Source organism: Thunnus maccoyii, chromosome 10 (assembly GCF_910596095.1).
Source record: "Thunnus maccoyii chromosome 10, fThuMac1.1, whole genome shotgun sequence".
NCBI lineage: Eukaryota > Metazoa > Chordata > Actinopteri > Scombriformes > Scombridae > Thunnus > Thunnus maccoyii.
In genome coordinates this window covers 25,939,481-25,959,046 of record NC_056542.1, presented here as the reverse complement: position 1 = coordinate 25,959,046, position 19,566 = coordinate 25,939,481, and the positions used below count along the sequence as shown (strand labels likewise).

At 39.6% G+C, this 19,566-nt stretch overlaps 1 protein-coding gene across 4 annotated transcripts in view; it reads right to left on the bottom strand.

Moving 5' to 3' along the window:
• LOC121905142 (zinc finger protein 236-like) overlaps positions 1 to 19,566 on the bottom strand; it is a 56,248-nt gene that overhangs the window by 34,678 nt on the left and 2,004 nt on the right. For 3 of the 4 annotated variants that reach the window (XM_042423152.1, XM_042423153.1, XM_042423154.1), the window contains exons 2-8: positions 18,048 to 18,187; positions 14,391 to 14,555; positions 14,093 to 14,271; positions 12,685 to 12,815; positions 11,110 to 11,282; positions 2,501 to 2,623; positions 1,402 to 1,575 (exon numbers count right to left, since the gene is read on the bottom strand). In XM_042423152.1, the coding sequence (XP_042279086.1) occupies positions 1,402 to 1,575; positions 2,501 to 2,623; positions 11,110 to 11,282; positions 12,685 to 12,815; positions 14,093 to 14,271; positions 14,391 to 14,555; positions 18,048 to 18,187 (1,085 nt within the window). The remainder of the gene's footprint in view (positions 1 to 1,401; positions 1,576 to 2,500; positions 2,624 to 11,109; positions 11,283 to 12,684; positions 12,816 to 14,092; positions 14,272 to 14,390; positions 14,556 to 18,047; positions 18,188 to 19,566) is intronic. The other variant, XM_042423155.1, reaches the window with a different exon arrangement.

Sequence of the window (19,566 nt, the reverse complement as noted above, 5' to 3'; positions counted from 1 at the left end):
TGTGTTAAAGAGCAGAGGCTCTATTCAACTCTCCAGCAGTACTCATCTATAAAGCATCCTGGTGCAAATTCATTATTATACTCTCTCCTTTATCCCTGGATGGATCTTGTTTCCAACACTGTGAAAAATTCAGTCACCGAGGGAAAGCAACTTGACAGAGCATAACATTCGGTTTCAGGGACTTTTTAGTCAGTTTATGGAAACATTTTGTTCTTTTCACCTATTTCCTTCTCTGTGTGTCCAAATATATTCACACTGTGACCATCAAAATCATTTCCACATAAATGGATTCCACTAACTTTTTGAGGTCTAAATTGACAGCTGCTGATGTGTATTGTGACAAAGATTTCAATAATGGTTATCATTTGATGTATTTCTTGTATATGTTATATATTTTACAAATGTTTTCAAACTGCAGGGTCAATAATAGTCTGTCATTCAATGTCTGCTCTGCATATCAACCTGCTGTGTCTATCTTTAAGGTGACTGTATGCGAGTTATTCAGCCTCTGTTTAACAGTTAGTTTACGTTGTTGTACTTTTGTCTGAGCCGGTGGTACAACAAATCATAGTTCCGTAGACTTCTATGACTCTTTAATGTGTTGATCTGACAAACCTTTAGAGGAGTGTTGTTTGCTGCCAACTCAATGTGACAGTAACATCACTGTTATTCTGTTAGTCTTTACCTTTGCTTCTATCTGTTAACTGCAAAAGACACTTAGACTACTTACACTAACCATGAGGTCTCTGTGAGATCATCTTATGACCATAGTTGTTTGAAAGAAGGCATAACAGTTTGTGCAAATGTCCATTTAGGGATCTGACTGTTTTTGACCTTGCTTCTGGAGAGGTTGAAGCTGTCTGGTTTGTGTTCACAATCTTTAGAGAAAAGGCAGGCTGAACGACGTGCTTTCTTTCCAAAGATACAAGATAATTGTGTTTTTGTATTTGTCTTGAATGTGTGCCATGGAGCCATAAAGAGAGTTTCTCTGGACAAACATTCATGAAATGTGTATAATTGTTACTGATTGTGTAATGGACTGTATTGTGTTTACAACTACGCCAACGATCAACAACGTTTAATGCTTTCTTTGTGTCTCTGTGTGTTTTTTGAGAAACAATGCAAAAACTTCCATGACAGTGTTTATGTGGGGCTGTCTGTATGTGTTTGTGTGTTCTTGTGACAGGGTAAATCCTCCAAATGGGAAGTTTTTATCCTTCTTCATATCTTAATGAGTCCATGTCACATTGTGGTGCACTCCATGCTCTAAAACTGGTATTTGTATCATATAGGTTGTGTCAAAAGCATATGATTCAGTCTGTGGGAGCCTGGATCCCACTGGTTTTAATTGCGATCATCTAACAGGGACACATTTAGTGTGAGTGTATATCCTTAACTCACTTGTAGAATGTCCTGGTTGATTGCAGTTTCCATGGCAATAGCTGGTTCTGGAGGTTGGGGTTGAGCGGCCTCCCCGCTGACCTGTTCAGACAGCTCTAGAAGTTGCTGGATGACATCTGTCACTGCCTCACCACCCTCTGACCCCCCAGGAGCCTGACCTGTCGTCTCTGTCTCCTATGGGAGAAGAGTGGAGGGGAAAGGGAAGAAAAGCAGGACAGAAGACAGGGACCACATTGGCAAAGGGCCATTCACAAGATCAGGACAGGCCATAATTTCAAAGCTGACTAATTTTTATTTGGAGCTCAATGGAACATAAAATGAGCGGTAAATTGGCCATTACTGAACAAAATGTTAATTAACGTCTGGCTGTGTCTAAATCATTGACACTTATTGTGCATCAAGTCGAAAAAGACAAACAGTGGCTATGGTTACATATACAAGGACTTTTATTTTATGTGTGGATATGTGGCAGGCGGCATTTTAACATCACTAAACTGAAAATATTAGTCATTACCTAATTACCAAATTCATTTGGACACACGTCATTGTAGAAAAGGGAGACTATCACTGAGAAGATTGGCAGGCGCTACGCTGCACTTTAGACTGTATGTCAGGTCAAATTTAGCAGGAGATCTGTTTATTTTCTTCATGACAGAAGGGAAATTATTTCACAGCACAAAAATGGAAGAGAGTCCTGCTCTTTTATTATAAATGAAGTTGCAGCTTTAAGAGTTTTTGGTAATAGCACATGGTGGAAGTACTGAGAGTAGAAGTAGTGATGTAGTGATTAAAACTACGTGCCTTCTTCAGATTATTTGCAGTTGGCATACAGTATACCTTTGTTACAATGTTCATATCTATGTACTTTTCATCTCCCCCTTGAGAGACTGCAAGATAGTGGCTTCCTTCTTAACAGGAAAAAGAAATCATAATGGCAAAATCATATAACAGAATTGCCCAGGTTTGAGCAGACAGGACCAATTTAAAGATAGTTAAGAAAGATATATAGTAAGTATGTCTCAATGGCCTTAACCAGCAGGGTTAAAAGACAACTCCTGCAGTGTTTTGCTCATGTTTTCTACATACTGTACTGTCTTACCGAAGTGCTGGAGGGCACCTCAATCACAGAGATGTGCATCTTGCTGATGTGGGCATTCAGGCTGCCCAACTTCTTAAATACACAGCTGCAGTCCATGCACGGAAACAGTGGTACGCCTTTAGTCTGTAAAAACACATAAAACACAAAGAAGGACATTATTGCTGGCTGTTATGCATCTGTTTTGCTGTTAAAGCTCTCCCCTAATGATTTCATGAAACTTGTTCTAATCACTAAACATCCTGAAAATATTTTCTCTGGCCAGGAATGCAGAACCATGCATGTTTGGTTTGGTAGAACTTAGCTAATGTTCCTGCTTTTCCCACTCAAGAAATGATTTACTTATAAGGCCTGGGAGGAATAGGCTATCTAATAACAACAAGCCTGACTCTGGATCTACATTCCACACCTAGCAGGATCTAATTCTGGCTGAGACTGATGGAGATACATTACCTGAACAACACCAAGATACAGCATTTAAGCGCCTGTCTTCATTAAAGTCAGAAAATGATCAAGCGTCAAAGTTGTATTTAATGTATATATTGCCTTTTCCTGGTACCTCAACCCAACTTAAAGTTAGGCATCATGAAAATGATTTGTCTAAAGTCCATGTAAAGCAATAATAAATATGTGTTCTGAGTTTGTCACACCACAGAAAAATTAGTCATTAATCACCCAGCTAAATTTGAATGATCTCCAAGTATATAAAACTAGGTTTCAAAATCATGAAAAAAAACAAGTATTCTATAATCTGAACTTTTTTGTAAATGAAATTGTAAACTTAACAACGCTCATACCAAACTCCCACATAAAAATACAATAAAAATAGTTTGTGGGTGTAAGACAAGCAAGATGGATGATATTTTAAAAATAAAGTTCTAGGAGCCACTATTTAATTTGGCACCTATTTCGTAAGTAAATTTTCACTTATTTCTGTAAAAATGTAACTTAAATAACTAGTTAACAAGTGATCCATCACCAATCATCATTATGTTAAATTCTCATTTTTTTCAATGGAGTCCAGACCACTGGGAATCACGGATAATCCGCTGTTACTGGTGAATGGGGCCATTTTTGATAAACAGCAGTGCTAAAGGAGTTTTTTCAAACCCAGCTGAAGCGTCTGTTGACAAAGGGTAGAGTCTGTGTTAAAGCGGTGCTGGCCTCCACCTCCGACTTCAGCTTAGCACCGGCTGTTCAGATGGGAGGTCCCCGGGGAGGGCCGAGGGAGAGCATTTGCAAGGCAGCATTTCACCAAAAGGCACAGCTTGAGAGGCTTTTGCTCTATGGGTGATGGCCAAAATGAAGCCGCAAAGGACTCTTCAACAAAGAAGTAAGTAACGTTAACACTGAACTCCACTGAAAACGACAATTGAACATGATGATTGGTGATGGATCACTTGTTAACTAATCATTTAAGTTGTATATTTACTGAAATAAGCCCACATTTACCTACAGAATAGGTGCCACATTGAACAGTGGCTCCTAACTGCTTTATTTCCTTTATTTAGTTGCTTTATTTTAAAAAATATCACTCACGTTGCTTGTCCTACACCTAAAAATAAGGCCTATTTTAAATTGTGTATTTTTATATATTTTTAGGGAGTTCTGCATGAGCATTGGTAACTGCTGATGCTAATGTGCTAAAGCTAGTTTTTATATAGTGTTAGAGGAGGGGTCATGCAAAATATGGCTTCAGTACGTCATCAAGCCACCATTTCAGGTCCACCCAAAAAATCCTGAACACAAAAATAGTGAAAAACAGTAATTCCACAATACATAGTTCAGTCTTTTCATGTTTTCAGCAATTATTTTTAACATGTATAATGTGTTTAAAAAGAAATCTGATTTTCCTTTACACAGTTTACCCCAAGACCTGCTCAGCAGTGTGCACTTTCACTTACAGTCACAGAGTCATTTATTATGTTCATATACATATGTATGAGTAATGAACTGTTCTCTTGAAAATGAACCACCTGGTGTCTCCTAGTTAATTTGTTTTTGATATAAACAAATCAGGCATGTACAGTTATGTACTTCCCCTCTTACATTATATTTGCTTTCAGACGTTAAGGATACTGTTCTAAATCAAAGAAAATAAAGAATTATGTCTGACAGTGTTTCGATATTTCTCCTTTTTTAAAAGTCTGGCGATCTTAGTAATAAGTGTCTGTTATCTGTATTATACAGTACTTTGACAACAACTGAACCTGAAATGGAAAGGAACCAAAAAGATGGAGGTTGTTGAATTTGCCTCAGAGGAAGTTGGGGGAAGCAGAGGTCCAGAGCAGATAGCAGGACATTTGATCAGTATTGTTTTGTAGTTCCGATTCATCTTTGGAGAAACCAAGAAATTGAGAGGGCATGAGTAAGAAGATGAAGGAAAAGAGGGAAAAACAGCTTGAAAATTGAACCATTAAAGACACATACATAACTGAAGTGACAGTAAGTGGTGGGTGGAAACAAAGTTATAAGTGATGCTAAAAAATATATCAAAAACAGATTGGAGATGTGAGAGCAGCAAACAGCAAAAACATAACAGCAAGTGGGAGGATGAGCGAAAATGATTGCTTTAGAATGATGGAGGAAACACAGGTGAAGTGGGTGATGAATGTCAGTGGACAGGGATCGTTCAGTGAAAGTGGAGGGAGTTTTTGGAGTAAGGTAGTCAATCTCTAGAGTTACCAGAAAGGATAAATTTGGAGCATGACAGGGTGAGGGCATATGTAAGAGCTCTACTAAGGTATTATCAGTGTCAGGATTATGGGTATGTGGTGGCTGGTTGTAGGATGAGAACATATGGGAATTTCTCAAGGGGCCACTGTAGTGGTAATCATGAAGTCGGATTGAAGGACAATGAAAGAAGGGAAAGAGGTGAAATAGATAAATAGATATCACATGTGGAGGCGGTGAACGGAGTGAGGGTAGAGATAGCAACAGTGATGGAAATATCAGGGCAGAGATGGGTTTACAGAGAAAGAAGAGGGGGAACCTGACAGATATAAACATAGAGAGGTCACAAAGATGTTTGGAGGTCATGTTGTGATGTCATACTTGTGAAAGTGAGAGTGAAACATAATGAGTGGTTGATGCAGCAAGGGAGATTTTGGGATGAGTGGTATTAAAAAGGGTGAAATTTGGATAATTTTAGGCAGCATGATTGGTGGGGTCACACATCAACAAAGTGAACAGTCTTGGTACTGCTAATGTATTATTTTACTGTTAACTGCCAAAACAATACATAATAACAAAAAAGACTAAAGAAAACTTGGTGTGCTCGCTTACACTGAAAATTGCACATGCAAACCCTGGAAACATGTTTAAATGTCTTAAAATGTTAACAGTTTGCAAGTGTCTGTTGAAGTGTAAGAACTAAAAACAGTTTAAATCAGTTGAGGTGTCAATCTGATTGGAAGCAATGAAGGGGTTTTAAGTGTCTGTTGAAGTGTAAGAACCATAAACCGTTGACATCAGTTGAGATATCAGTTGAATTGGAAGCACTGAAAGGGTCTGAAGAGTCTGTTAAAGTGTAAGAAACAGAAGCAGTGGAAATCAGTTGAAGTATCAGTTGGATTGGAAGCAATGAAGGGGGTTTTAAGTGTCTGTTGAAGTGTAAAAACTGAACACAGTTTAAATCAGTTGAGGTGTCAGTTGGACTGGAAGTAATAAAAGGGTTTGAAATGTCTGTTGAACTGTAAAATCCAAAAGCAGTTGAAATCAGTTGAGGTGTCAGTGTAATTGCTGGGAGCATTTTAAAAAGTGTTTAAAAACTTTATAAACTTAGATTAAAGTTCAATTTCCATACCCTAGGTAACTGCACCTTCTAGTTTTATAACCTGTACAGTAAATCCCTTTCTGAGATACAGTGTTTTGAAGAGGCTTTGAGGAAGAATTACTTTATGAGTTTATGATAGTCAGATTCAAATGTCATGAATTCACATAAGTTGGATTTTATATTCATATTGTGAATTGTTGTTTTATAAATCTGCATACCATTGACTCAAAAATAAATGAGGTAACAACAGCTCAATTTTTGGACTCAATACAGACATTGTCAAGAGCCTTAGGCTGTAGAGCAGATTTTAGATCACACATTAATGGAGTTGGGAAAAACAACTTTTTCTGAGCTTTAGCACCTGAATCTGTAATGAGTGAACATTTTAGGTGCCATTTACATGCAGACAGTGTTGCTGTCTCAACATGCCTACACCCTACATGACCAAACACTTTATTGGTTTTAACCATGATGATTATACTCCCCTAGCTCCCGAGTATGCATCTACTCATGAAATTTACGCAAATAATGCCTGACCATAATTTATTTATAAAGTCGGTCAATCATAAGGACAAACTCTATCTGGAACAGGAAAGCTGAAGAACACTTGTGAAAATTAGATGCATTATTCAAAATGTCCTGCTGTTTGGCTTTCCAGAAGTAATTCAATCAACTGGCCCCATCATGAGCTGTTAGCATGGAATACACAATCATGTTAGCAAATAAGAAAAAAAAACATGTTTCAAACCCATTTTGTTTGAAAGATGAAGAGAGTGTAAACAAGGTGTTGGAAATGAAATCAGCAGGCCATTTGACCAATTGAATCCCTTCAAGAAAATCATGTTCAAACGTTTCACTAACATGTACAAACACTGGAACACAGTGCAAGGGGCAAAACCAAACATCAAATATGCACTCATAAGCATTAACTCAACCTGACTACTCACAACTAGTCAATTACATGTGAGGCTTTTTATTCAGATTCAATTAATTCTAAAAGAAACACCATTAAACGCCCCCACTGTATAAACAAAATAAGGCCCCCTTTACACCTTGCATTAAAATGCAAAATGCATATTGGGTGATCGGATTGCAATCAGAAAGTACAGGTGTAAATGCAACCAAGATGCATTGAGGATGGATTGTGATCCGATCGGCCAAACCATCTCTGGATGTGGTCAGGGGCACATTGTGACCACATTAAACACAATTATAAATGCAATTGCGTTGTCAATCCACATACAAACCACCTCATCAAACCAGCGAGGTGGCAGCTATTAGCCAGTTAGTGAGCTAAGCTACTAACAAGAAAGCGACAAGAGAGTTTTGCATATTCAAGACAGTTGTGGATGGAGTCAAGATGAGATCAAGCATCTGTCTTCAATTTGGTCTGACAAACATATAGAAGCAAAACTTGGCAATTCACATCACAACCGAGCAATTTATGAAGCAATGGCTAATAGTTAAAGTCCATAATAGCACAGCTTCACAAATGGCTCCCATCTTTTTGTTGTTGTTGTTGTTTTTTTGGACCCACCCAAACAAGAGGAGGATGTGACGTTCGGTTGTTTGAGCTGGACAGAGCGATCGGATCTCAATCGGATCTCAATGTGGACACTGGAGACAAATATTAATACCAGGTGTAAATATAATCAGGTTAAATCATATCTAGATATAAGCTGGATACAAGATGCATTTTAATGCAAGGTGTAAAGAAGCCCAAAAAAGTGTGAATGAATGGTACTCCCAAATACCTCCCTTGATTCACAATGGGTGATGTCACTGTGCCATCAGTATGATTCTGGGTTAAAGTATGTACTTCATCAGATTCTGAGTCTACTTCAGCCAAGGCAAGATTGCGGCTGGTGTCTGTGACAAACAGGATGGAAACTAAGGAATTGTCTTCTGTCAGAAAGGCCATATTAACCACTCAATATATGCTGGAAAGATATTGGAAAGATGTTTGAAATCACCTGATATAGGTTCATACAGTGGCCTATATAGTATTTCAAATTATATTATCTAAGCAACCTATACACCAACATAACACCTTTTCCTTTCCAAATATTCTGTAGTTATAGCCTAACCATGGCAAAAACCCAGGTAAATTAATTTCTCAGCTGGCGCTGGCACTCAAGCACATCAATGGAAGCAAGCACAAATAATCTTTTATACTTAAAGGCTTTGTTACCTTTTTGCTAAAATGCACTAGCACTGAGCATTGTGGCATATCCACTGATGGGGACTCACTGCACCTCCTGTGATGGAGATCATTGTGTCATTGTGTGTTTTACAATTAGGCTGCCAGTAAGCTGACCTGGTCAAAACTGTAGCCACATTATTGCAGGCTGACATCAACCAAGAGCTAACCCCACCACTATCAATCCACCCATTAATGGGCTCTGTTAACAAAACCTAAAAAATGTGCTTCCACACACAGGAGAATTTATTATCTGCCAACATGGACATGTGGGAATCTACTGAGGACTCTGATTTGGACACTTCTTTCAACCTCTCAACCACGGTTTGGCACAAAGAAGTGACCTTGGTGACAAAGCAGTGTTAGAGACCAAAGTCCAAGCTAAATTAGGAAAGATAAATCAGTACGGCTTTTTAAAACTGGCTGCTGTGAAGTACTAACAAAAGAGAAGAGCCAAATGAGGAGCAAAGAGCTGAAATTTCTCCTCATTCCCTTTCCAAAAGACAAACAATATGGCAAGGTGTCCTGCTGTACTGAATGTAACAAGCTGTGATCAGGAGGGCTGGCAATTTAGTGTGCAGGTCAAGGAGGTTTACAAAAAGAGACAGAAATATCTTTATCTAAAATAAATGATATTGAATTACAAAAATCTGGTAAACAGCAAAAAATGTCTGGTTGAAGTAGGGTTGAGCCTGTTTCCGGTTTTGCCGGAGTGGTCCTGTCCGGTCTGATTTTACGTGAACCCACTAAACTGGCATTTGTCACTATGAGACGTGCAAGTGTCTCACATGGAGGCTCCGACACTGACGAAACTGCTTCTGTCCACCCAGCTGGACACCAAAGACAAGTTGGAGGAGGCAGGCTGACCCGGGCAGATCTCAATGATAACCCGGATAAACCCGGCTGGGCAACTTACAGCTTCCATCAGAGAACAGCGTGTGTTTTGAAAACTAGCTGGCTAGCAGCTAGTTAGCATGGCTAGCATCGTTAGCATAGCATAGCCGTGCCATGCTTTGTGCAGCCACGATGTTTCCAGCTGTTAAACTGGAAATACCATGGCTTCACACAGCACCCTAGCACAAGAAGTTAAGTTGAATTGTTGTTGTGAGAAAACAAAAATATGATGTGTCACTCAGTTGTCCCGACTGTGGTGCATGGATGTATAATAAGAGCTGGATAAGGCGTCACCGCTCAGCCTTGCAGCCAATTTTTCCCAGTGGCCACTCACGGTATTGCAGGCCAGTGGGGGAAACACTACTGCGCATATTCAGTGGGCTGCACAATGCAGAGGCAAACCCGGAAGCTAGAAACTTTTTTTGGCGTATGCGCCAGGTGAGCAATTCCTATAGGAATGAATGGGCGCCATTTTTAGTCTGGTATCCAGCTCTTATAATACATCCATGCTGCGGTGCCACTATACTATCATTCATGGGCTCTCATTGTGTTCCACTCGGGAACAGCTGAGTCAAATGTGACACCTAGTGGTAAAATTCGGTATTACTGGTCCGGTCCGGTATTTGGCTTAATATCAAACCTGTTTGAAAATGTCTACATCGGCCCAGCCCAAGGTTGAAGTATCTGATATTTCTTGAGCATGATGAACTGCTGCATTAGCATTTCAAATGTATGTGCAAGTCCATAACTTGAAACCATTAGGCTCTCCCAGGGAGATTTATTTTTTGATTTCCTGCTTGATGAAGTTAGGGAACATCTTTGCAACCAAACAACAAACGCTGCACTATCAGTAACTCATTTCAATTCAAGCAACTGCCAGATTTTATCAGAAGCTGTTTCCTTCACTTCTGGGGGGAAGCGATTCTATGTCCAAATCAAACACTTCAAAATATCGCTGTTTTCTACAAAATGTTATGTGTGTATGCCAAGAAATTAAAAGTATTATTGTGCCAAGACCCTGGGAGCAGAAACCCACGCTGCAATGATTGTGTATGTAGAGCATGTGACTTTCATAAGCCATTGAATCTAATGTCAAGTGAAAATCATTATTTTCCCAAACTAAGTGGGGAAGGAGGATGGCGTTATAGTTATAGCAATGGCCTCTTTATTCCTATAACTATTTCTATAAAGTCCCAAAACAAATAAAACTGTACTCATTATAAAATTAAGTCTGCTCTTTAGCAGATAACAATAGCTCCAAGAATTAAAAGAATCCACAGAACATCGTCTCTGTTGTCATCACACTAAAAACAAATTCCTTCCTAATCATTATTTCTAATTTGTAATTGTCATTTCTAATTGGTACGTCATCCCAAGAGGATTTAGGGGGATTCAAATATTGATGAATGTCTCACATTTGTCTTTACATATCAGACAGTGATGGAAACTTTCTGACATGTGCAATTTGCAACTGTATTTCAAAATCACCGAAATTCTTCTACAGTAAACTTTCCACATTGCAAGAATATAATGGTGATAAGCCCAAAGTTTCTTTTCATTTAAAACCTAAGGACGTGGAAGTAAAATCTTTTAAACTGCTCTTAAACTGCTGTTTGATGTTATACACAATTAGCATCACAGATGGCATCACATCACACGGAGACATTTCTAATGAAGTATTTGAGGTTGTAAATTTGAGCAATCAAGGGTAGAAGCAACAAACCTGTGTTACTGTGCTCTTACCTCAGAATGAACTCTCTGAACGTGGGAGTGCAGATTCCCCTTCTGGGAGAAAGAGGCAGGGCAGAACATGCAGAGGTGAGGTTTCTCCCCAGTATGTCTCACCATATGAGTCTGCAGCACCACCTTCTGGTTGAAAGCCTTGCCGCAATGTGTGCACTTGAAGGGCCTCTCACCTGAGGAAGGGCAAGGTCAAATAACAGCCATGAGGATACTGGAAAAATTTAAACCAAGTTGATACTTGATACTCTAACTTGATAACTTCAAAATAAAAGGTAAAAAGTGATGGATGGGTGTAAATACTTGGGGTTTCTTTACGATGATATCAGTTACTGCATGCTGTTGTAACAGTCCCATTACTTAAAGCAGATTCTGAGGCTGGTTACAACAATAGATATTTATATCAGTAAACTAATGTGACTTTTTTCAAGCAGAAGCATCTAATTTTGAAAAATAAGTGGGTTTGTATTTTTCTAAAACTATTCTCCATTTCTTTATTAATTCAATAAAAGTAAACAAAAAAACATATATAAGATAATTAATAGATAAAGTAAATATTTTTTTTTATCTATATCATACATTTAGACAAAAAATATACATGACAGCCTGGTTGTGTCCATCTGTCAATCACATATGAAAATACATCATTTTATATTACTATGCAATTTTGTTACCATGACACCAACATACGGCCACCTCTTGTATCATTTCAGACCTTAATAAAACATGACTCAAATACAATCTAATACTCTTACCAACTCCTGTGCGTCAGAGAGAGAGAGAATGAGGCATGTGTGTTTGTGCGTGTAGCCTCTTGAAGCGACTCTTCACCTCATCAGCTTAAGGGCTGTTTGAGATTCTAAGCACAGCAGAATCGACTCCATCCGCCATTAGTCATCCAGCCAGCCGGCCAACCAAACAAACTAACACGTGGATGATGTGTAAACCACATGTGGGTGGAAGCTACCGGCTACATTACCTCAACTCAGACGGCTCAACAGTCACACAGCGGCACAGGAATATTAGAATTTAAACAGCATATCGAAATTCTACCCACACAACATCTCTGCATGACAGTTGAATGCGTGATGAACCCAGCTTAAGGTGTACATGCTCTCAGAAATGGGGGGTAAACACAGCAGACTACTCGGGAGTCGGTGGTGTTATGTCATGGAGTCAGTTCATCAAAGAAAACATTATCAGAGTAAAACCACTTTACAAATATAAAACTTCAGGGCTTACATAATGCCGCCTGTCACTTAATTATAAGTTAATTAAAAACTCGGATAAGGAAATGAAACTGGTAACTCTCTTTTCTGTTCCACCTCAGCCCACACACCCGCAGAGTCTCCTGCTGCACCCACACCCTCCGGCGTTAGAACAGCAGGCTATCAAGCCCCCACCACTATCGCACATTACAACCTGGTGCCAGCGCCCACCCACAGCTTAGAAAACATTAAAAACTTAAGGTTCTGTAGAAGCTGTTGACCAACACTCCTGTAAGCATGAATCATAAAATGTGGATTAAGATCATGAAAACCTTAAACATGGCGATCATTCTCTGTGCTTCTTGCTCACCTGTGTGTATTCGTATGTGTCTGACGAGCTGGCTGGGTTTTTTGAATGCCTTTCCGCAGTGATGGCAGCTGTTTGAGAACCCGCTGCGATCAATGTTTTTCTTGTAGTTTCTGGAACTAGAGGTGAGCGGCCTGTAGAAGAAGAAAACACAAAAACATGTCAAAAATGGTTTTACATACCATGCATTGACAATGGACCATCAAAATCACAGCGATATGATGTTTTCTTTCTTTTTGTTGCTATGTATGTATTTGACATTTACACAAGGTAATGGGGTGTTATCAAGAAGTGGAAGATGCCATAGACATGATGAATAAAAACCCTCAACCTTGCTTTACTCCCACTTCGCACCTCTTACATACACTGTTGTGGAGTCAGTTGATAATAACATACTTTTCAGTTCCATGGTAAATGTAGTAAGTGTTTTTGCATCACAGGACACTGTGATGGCTGCTACATCCCTGACTAAAACCCCATCTCAGTTGTTTGGGTATTATAAATCCCTAATACTGGCTTTTTTTGCTTCTAGTTTTAGATCAAACCTTATCTTTTTAATTTCCACATATGCAGTTCTGCGTTTATAAAGTGTTAAATGCACTAGTGACATCCTCCCAAGCTTTTGTTATTACTAGGCTCTTTTCTGACCTTGGTTCTGAAGTCTATCCTCCACTAGTAACAGCCTAAAGATGGTTTGCTCAGAGCACTGCGGACTGCATAGGATTATTTTGGAATTTTATTTATGGTAATGAAAAAGTGCCTGCCATGTTTACTCTATTCATTCACCAAGGTGTAATGGTTGAAAGCATAAATCATTGCTCTGTTTTTTAACAGAAGCTTGTGGGAATATACAAAAGTCCATGCCAGGGCAGAGTGCATCTGCAAAACAGATATACTGTGACAAAGGTTCACCTGTGACCAAAGCTTTTGCATATTTTTCACCATTAAAATTACCAGAGAGATGATTCCAGAGTGATGAAGGTTTTATTTTTTTTTCTAAAACCTGTGAAATCTGTTTCACTGCAGGTTGTTCAGGATTTCACAAGAATGGCTTTCGCTGGAAGGTTTCAGTGTCCCTTGATAGTCAAACAGCCTCAGAACACTGCATCCCTCTAATTCATTCAGCATTATAAATGAGTAAATAAAATTATATGTAATGTAAGATACTGTGTGTAGACAGCTGCGATGCACAAATCTAATTATCACAGCAGCATTAAAAGCTGTTCTCATTAGAGGAACAATTCATTCAGCAGGTTCTGTAGATTTATACTCTACGCTGCTGAGAACAAGAACCTCATAGTTCTTATAATAGCTGCTGGATTCATGCTTCCCTTTTAACTTCCAGCTTTTCTTTTTTTTTTCGTTTGGCTCGGTCAAATGAAATAAATCAGCATCTGAAGCCCCGCCTGACCTCATCTTGATGTGACTCTTCATGTGCTCCTTGAGGTGTGCAGACGACTTGAGCTCCTTTTCGCAGGTCTTGCAGGTGTAAACCTTGATGCCTGACAACTCCTTGCGGTGCTCCTCCAAGTGCAGAGAGAGCTGACTCTGAAGAACAAACTCATCTCCGCACTCTACACAGATCAAATTCTGCAGGGCGGGTAGCAAAGGAGGTAGAGGAGAGAGAAAACAGAGAAATAAAACTTCTTTCTAACGGGTAGTGAATGCAAATCACGACGGTTTCGTGTTTAATCGGCCGGTTGACTGACCTCCTCCTTCTCGTGCAGCATGATATGGGATTTGAGGCTGGCGATGCGGGAGAACTTTTTATGGCAAACGGGGCAGGTGAAGTCTGAGGTTGTGTGTGTGGACTTATGGAGTGTGAGGTTGAACTCCACGTTAAACGTCTGTGGGCACTGGTCGCATCGATGAGGCTGCAAGGGAGAAAGAGAAGTAAAGCAAGGTAGCAAATAATGCAAAAGGTTTCAGACGTCTCCCCCCGCAAGGCAGTCCTTATGGCTGCTAACTCTCCCTCCTGGTCTTGGGAGGGTGGACCCAGCAGGAGACGGTGTGGATAGACGTACCAGAAGGGGACCCTATTACACCTCAATCAATGTGCTACCTTAACTGACTCGAGCAGCTACATTTACTGTGAATTTGGAAACCTTTCTCCCCCTGCCCTCCCCGTGTTCTACTTAATGACAAGTGTCCCCTGGAGCCTTGAATGGACACCTGAAAAGTAACAAGTGTGTTAAAATCTAATCATAATCAATGGTTTGTCTGTGGGTAGTCTTTCTTTTTAGTGTCTCTGCCTGGGAGTGAGAGGGAAAAACAGAAAAAAAAAAAAAATTGTGATACAAGTGCAGAATTTTAACAGACGACATCAGATCTTTTCCTCCCCGTGTGGCAGAAATAGTTCAAATATTAAATTTCACTTCTATTACAGGAGCTGACTGACTTTACTTTCAGAGTATTTTCTGACTGGTGAGGGCCAAGAGCAACACTAACACCGGTAACACTGGTCTCACTCAGAGTGGCGGACCCCAAGGCTACAGCTCTTCAGCTTGCAAAGAGCACCTACGAAAGCGAAGGTACTGGCCTTGAAACCGAAATAGCCTTCAAGTACAGGTGCGACTACAAAAACGAAGAAGAGGTAGGGTCCTATTATTGCCTTTTCACACCAAAAGTGAGAAATGGCCACAAATGGACATAAAATCAAAAATTCTACATTGTAAGTATTTTTCTTAATCTTACTTTTTTTGTTAAAAGCATGGAGTGAATACCCTTGCCCCTTAACTACCCTAGCCCCTTAACATTATCTGGGATGATGTGTTTATGTTTGTGTGAGTGTGTGAGAGAGGCAGAGGAAGAAAGAGACAGGAAGCGAGTGTAGACGGATCTAAAAAAGGGGAGATGGGCGAGATGTGTTGCCGAGGCTGTAAAATGCTGGAAATCGGAGAGAAGAGGAGGCACCTGGACACTTTTTTAAAGGCTAACTAAAAAATATACGTGAATGAATGCTTATGAGATACTGCATGACTCAGCATAGATTAATACACTATGCTTTTGTGCACGTCCACAAAAAAACATCTGTTGCTCTACGAAAGAGTACGCTCCCACACGAAACTGTCCAGTCATACCACCTACTCCAAAAAAAAAGTGTTAACACCATCCTCACACTGTACCTCCTTGATGGGCAGGAACATTCTTCACACAATGTCTGAACACATGATAATTATCGTACACTACAAAGCATGGATTGGTTCTAAAAATGAAAACTGACTCATCTGGTGACTCAGGACTAAGTGTTGGAGATGAAGTGGTTTGGGGTGATGTGATAGGCTGTGTATTTTGGGATTTTCCTATGTACTGTAGGACCACAAAATACGAGGGAAGGAAATTCATACAAATAGCCGCTGAAACCAATTTACTATTATTGGCGAGTGACCACTGCAGTGGAGGAAATTGCGGTTGTGATTCAACATCTGAGAGGAGGGGGTGTAATATTTGCTGCGCTATTTAAGACTGTTTTTGAGCATCATGGAGGGAGAGACTCTAGCCAAGGGGGGAGGTTGTGGGTTGGATTAAGCAACTTTGGCTCTACTTAGCAAAATTTCATTTAGTTGAGGCGAGAAAGTAGCTCTCTGTTCACTACCATGACAACACAAGTGGCCTACTGCTTGAATATGACTTTTTTTCTTGGCATGGCTCACAGCAAATCAAGTCTGGTGTACTATGACTGACTTATGACTACCTAATCTTATGATAATCTTATTAAATGTGCAAGTGCAGTTCCATTATAGTTTCCTCAATCAATATTCAGTAGAAGGGAACACATCCTTTTGAGCTCCGCTGCTTTCCAGACACGCAACAAGACATTAAACAGCCCAGTATCGAGTCTTTTTTTTTAGCAGGAAGTCATTTAAATCAGCTCAATTCCTGTGCTCATTTGCATCTTCAATATTAGTAAATACCCCGATAACCTGAAGACAATGCAATGACACAAAACTTCGTGGCTTTGACGTCATTTGCACCGGGATTAGTAAGCAACCTCAGATGTGTTGCGCATGAGGAAAATACAAGAGGAAGTCTACCATGCTGCTGGAGACAGCAAGTTTTTGAAGCTTTGGATGCAGCTGGCACCAAATATTATGACTGCCAGACTAAGTTGAGACCTGAGCTTAGTCTGCCAGATAAACAATAGCATCTGCGGCGGCTTCAAACTTCCAGATTGGAAGAAATCATCTGAGCTGAAAAAGCAATGACAGTGCCTAAACGTTGTGGGCACGGAACATGAATAAAAAACAGCTTTGACAGTAAACCACTAGCTTGGCTCAAATCCAGCTGGAAGCTGAGAAAACGGGCCTCATACAAGAACCGCTCATACCATAAGATTTGTTCTTAAGATGCACGTACAAGTTTTTTAAGAACATTCGTGGCATTCGTCAATTATCTTGTACTTTCTCTTAGGCACAAACTAAATTTTTACGAGTGGTCCAGACCTGTCGTATGAGTCATGAGTAGATCGTCTCTGCCTCTCTTCACACGGCAGAAACACTTGTTTGACTTACAATTACTATCACCTAATTTGAATTAATATGATACTGAAATGAACAAAAACTTAAATATATAACCAAAACAAACTTAATGCAAAGTTAATATTCTGTTTATCATGTTATCATCATCATGGCTGCTAATTTATTTTAACTTACTTTAAGGTTTTTTTTAGATTTTATGATTTTTATTGGTTTCTATATTTCAGCAGTTGCTAGGAAACTTCCCTCACTCCAACAGCTGCCTCTGCGTCTGTCTGCAGCTCTCTGTCCAGTATCATCTTCTGTTGCAGCTGACGGTGTAACATCACCTATAGACTATAACACTCTCCTCTAATACTTCTGTGACTCTCACATCCCTCGACCGCCTCTCATCACTGACGGCTTTGCTTCAGAAAGATATAGTTCAGCCTCTAACTTCACATGAAAGCATTCCCTCTTTATTTCTCTCACAGCGTCTCACTGCTAATGACAGTGAGACGCTGATGACACGTTAGCTGGATTCATATTTTCTAAGGAGGAGGTTGTTGAATTTTTCCAGAAAGCATTGTGTTTGTTTACCTCACAAACTAAACTTATTGCAGCAGTACTGTCACCCCATACCTCATCACCTCATACACTAATACTGAATATCCTGTGGTGCCTGGCTTGGCGTTGTATTACAGCATCTCCCTGAACTTACTGGTCAGCAACCAGCAAGACACATCAAATATGAAACTGAAAAGCTCACAAATCACAACTGCTCCAGTGTTTAGGGGCCTATCACTAAACAACAGCATCTAGAGGTAGATTCTCAAGATTTCAATATGTTAATCACATTAACTCAATTTCTTATTATGGCTGTGAGTGCGAACACGGTCGTGCTGTATTTACCTTATCGTTGATCTCATGTTCTCGGAGATGCTTCTGCAGCTGGCTCTCAGTGGTGAAGATCTGAGAGCATATCGTGCATTTCTTGTCCTTGAATTCTCCATCGCTGAAACTTTCCGCCTTACTTTCACTGGGATCCGCATCTGATGTGAAGTACGAGAGAGAACACTTCAATATCTTAGTTTGGTTCGAGAGGCTTTCTCCTGACAAGAATAGCTGAAAAGAGATATGATACAGTACATCTGCCACTACCCTCTTCAATTACATTAGGTGCTGTGTTCAGCAGCTTTATGCTTTTAAATATCATCCAAAACTCTGCTGCCAGGATTTTAACTCTAGGTATAGGAAACATGATCACGTGTCATCAATTCTGGCTTCCCTTCACTGGCTACCTGTCGCTTTTAGAATAGATTTTAAGATTTTATTGATTACTTACAAAGCCCTGAGAGGCTTTGCCCCAAGCTATCTATCAGATCTCTTATTGCCCTGTGTCCCTTCCCGCTCCCTGAGATCATCGGATGCATCGCTTCTTGTTGTTCCGAGGTCCGGACTGATACATAAAGTGGACAGAGCCTTTGCAGTCGAGGCTCCTGGACTTTGGAATGACCTGCTAACTCTGTCTCGTCTTTTAAATCACTGTTAAAAATCCACCTGTTTCAAATTACTTTTTGGTGAGCTTATTATATTTTATAGCATCTCTGTGTTTTTACGATGTGCTTAGTTTTTATGGATTTCAATTGGTTTTGACATTTTAAGTGTGTTGTTTTTATTGTTAAGTACTTTGTAACAGTGTTTTGAAAAGTGCTATATAAATAAAATTATTATTATTATTATTATTATTATTATTATTATTATTGTGTCTGAACTCAAAGGTTTGCAACAGTCAAACAGTTACTGTATTACTGCCCTTATAGAGACCATCATATGATAGCCTTCTCTCCAGAATTTCAAATTGGTGGTGAATGTTGATATGGTAGCATACTGGGGACAGACAGGGGACAGTCTTGGTACCTGTGGGAGTTTCGGTATAAAGTGGAATCGGCTTACAATTAGGCTACATGAAATTATTACAAAGCTAGCAGGATTATGGCTCTTCTAATGAAGGTTATTATACATTTTCACAGTCCAATGCAGGACACAAGAGTCTGACCTGTTATTGAAGGCTGCTAATGATCATGGTTCAACAATAAGGCTTACCCGATTGCTCAGGGCAAGTGAAATGCCATGTCGGGCTAGTAAATCTAGCAACTCACTGCCTAATCAAGCAAGCGGTAAAAAAAGTAAATAATAAATTTTAAATAATTTTTTCGATCATCGTCGTATCATAAATTAGGGCTGGGCAATATATCGATATTATATCGATATCGTGATATGAGACTAGATATCGTCTTAGATTTTGGATATCATAATATCATGATATGGCATAAGTGTTGTCTTTTCCTGCTCTCAAAGGCTGCATTACAGTAAAGTGAGTCACTTTCTGAACTTACCAGACTGTTCTAGCTGTTCAATTATTTGCCGT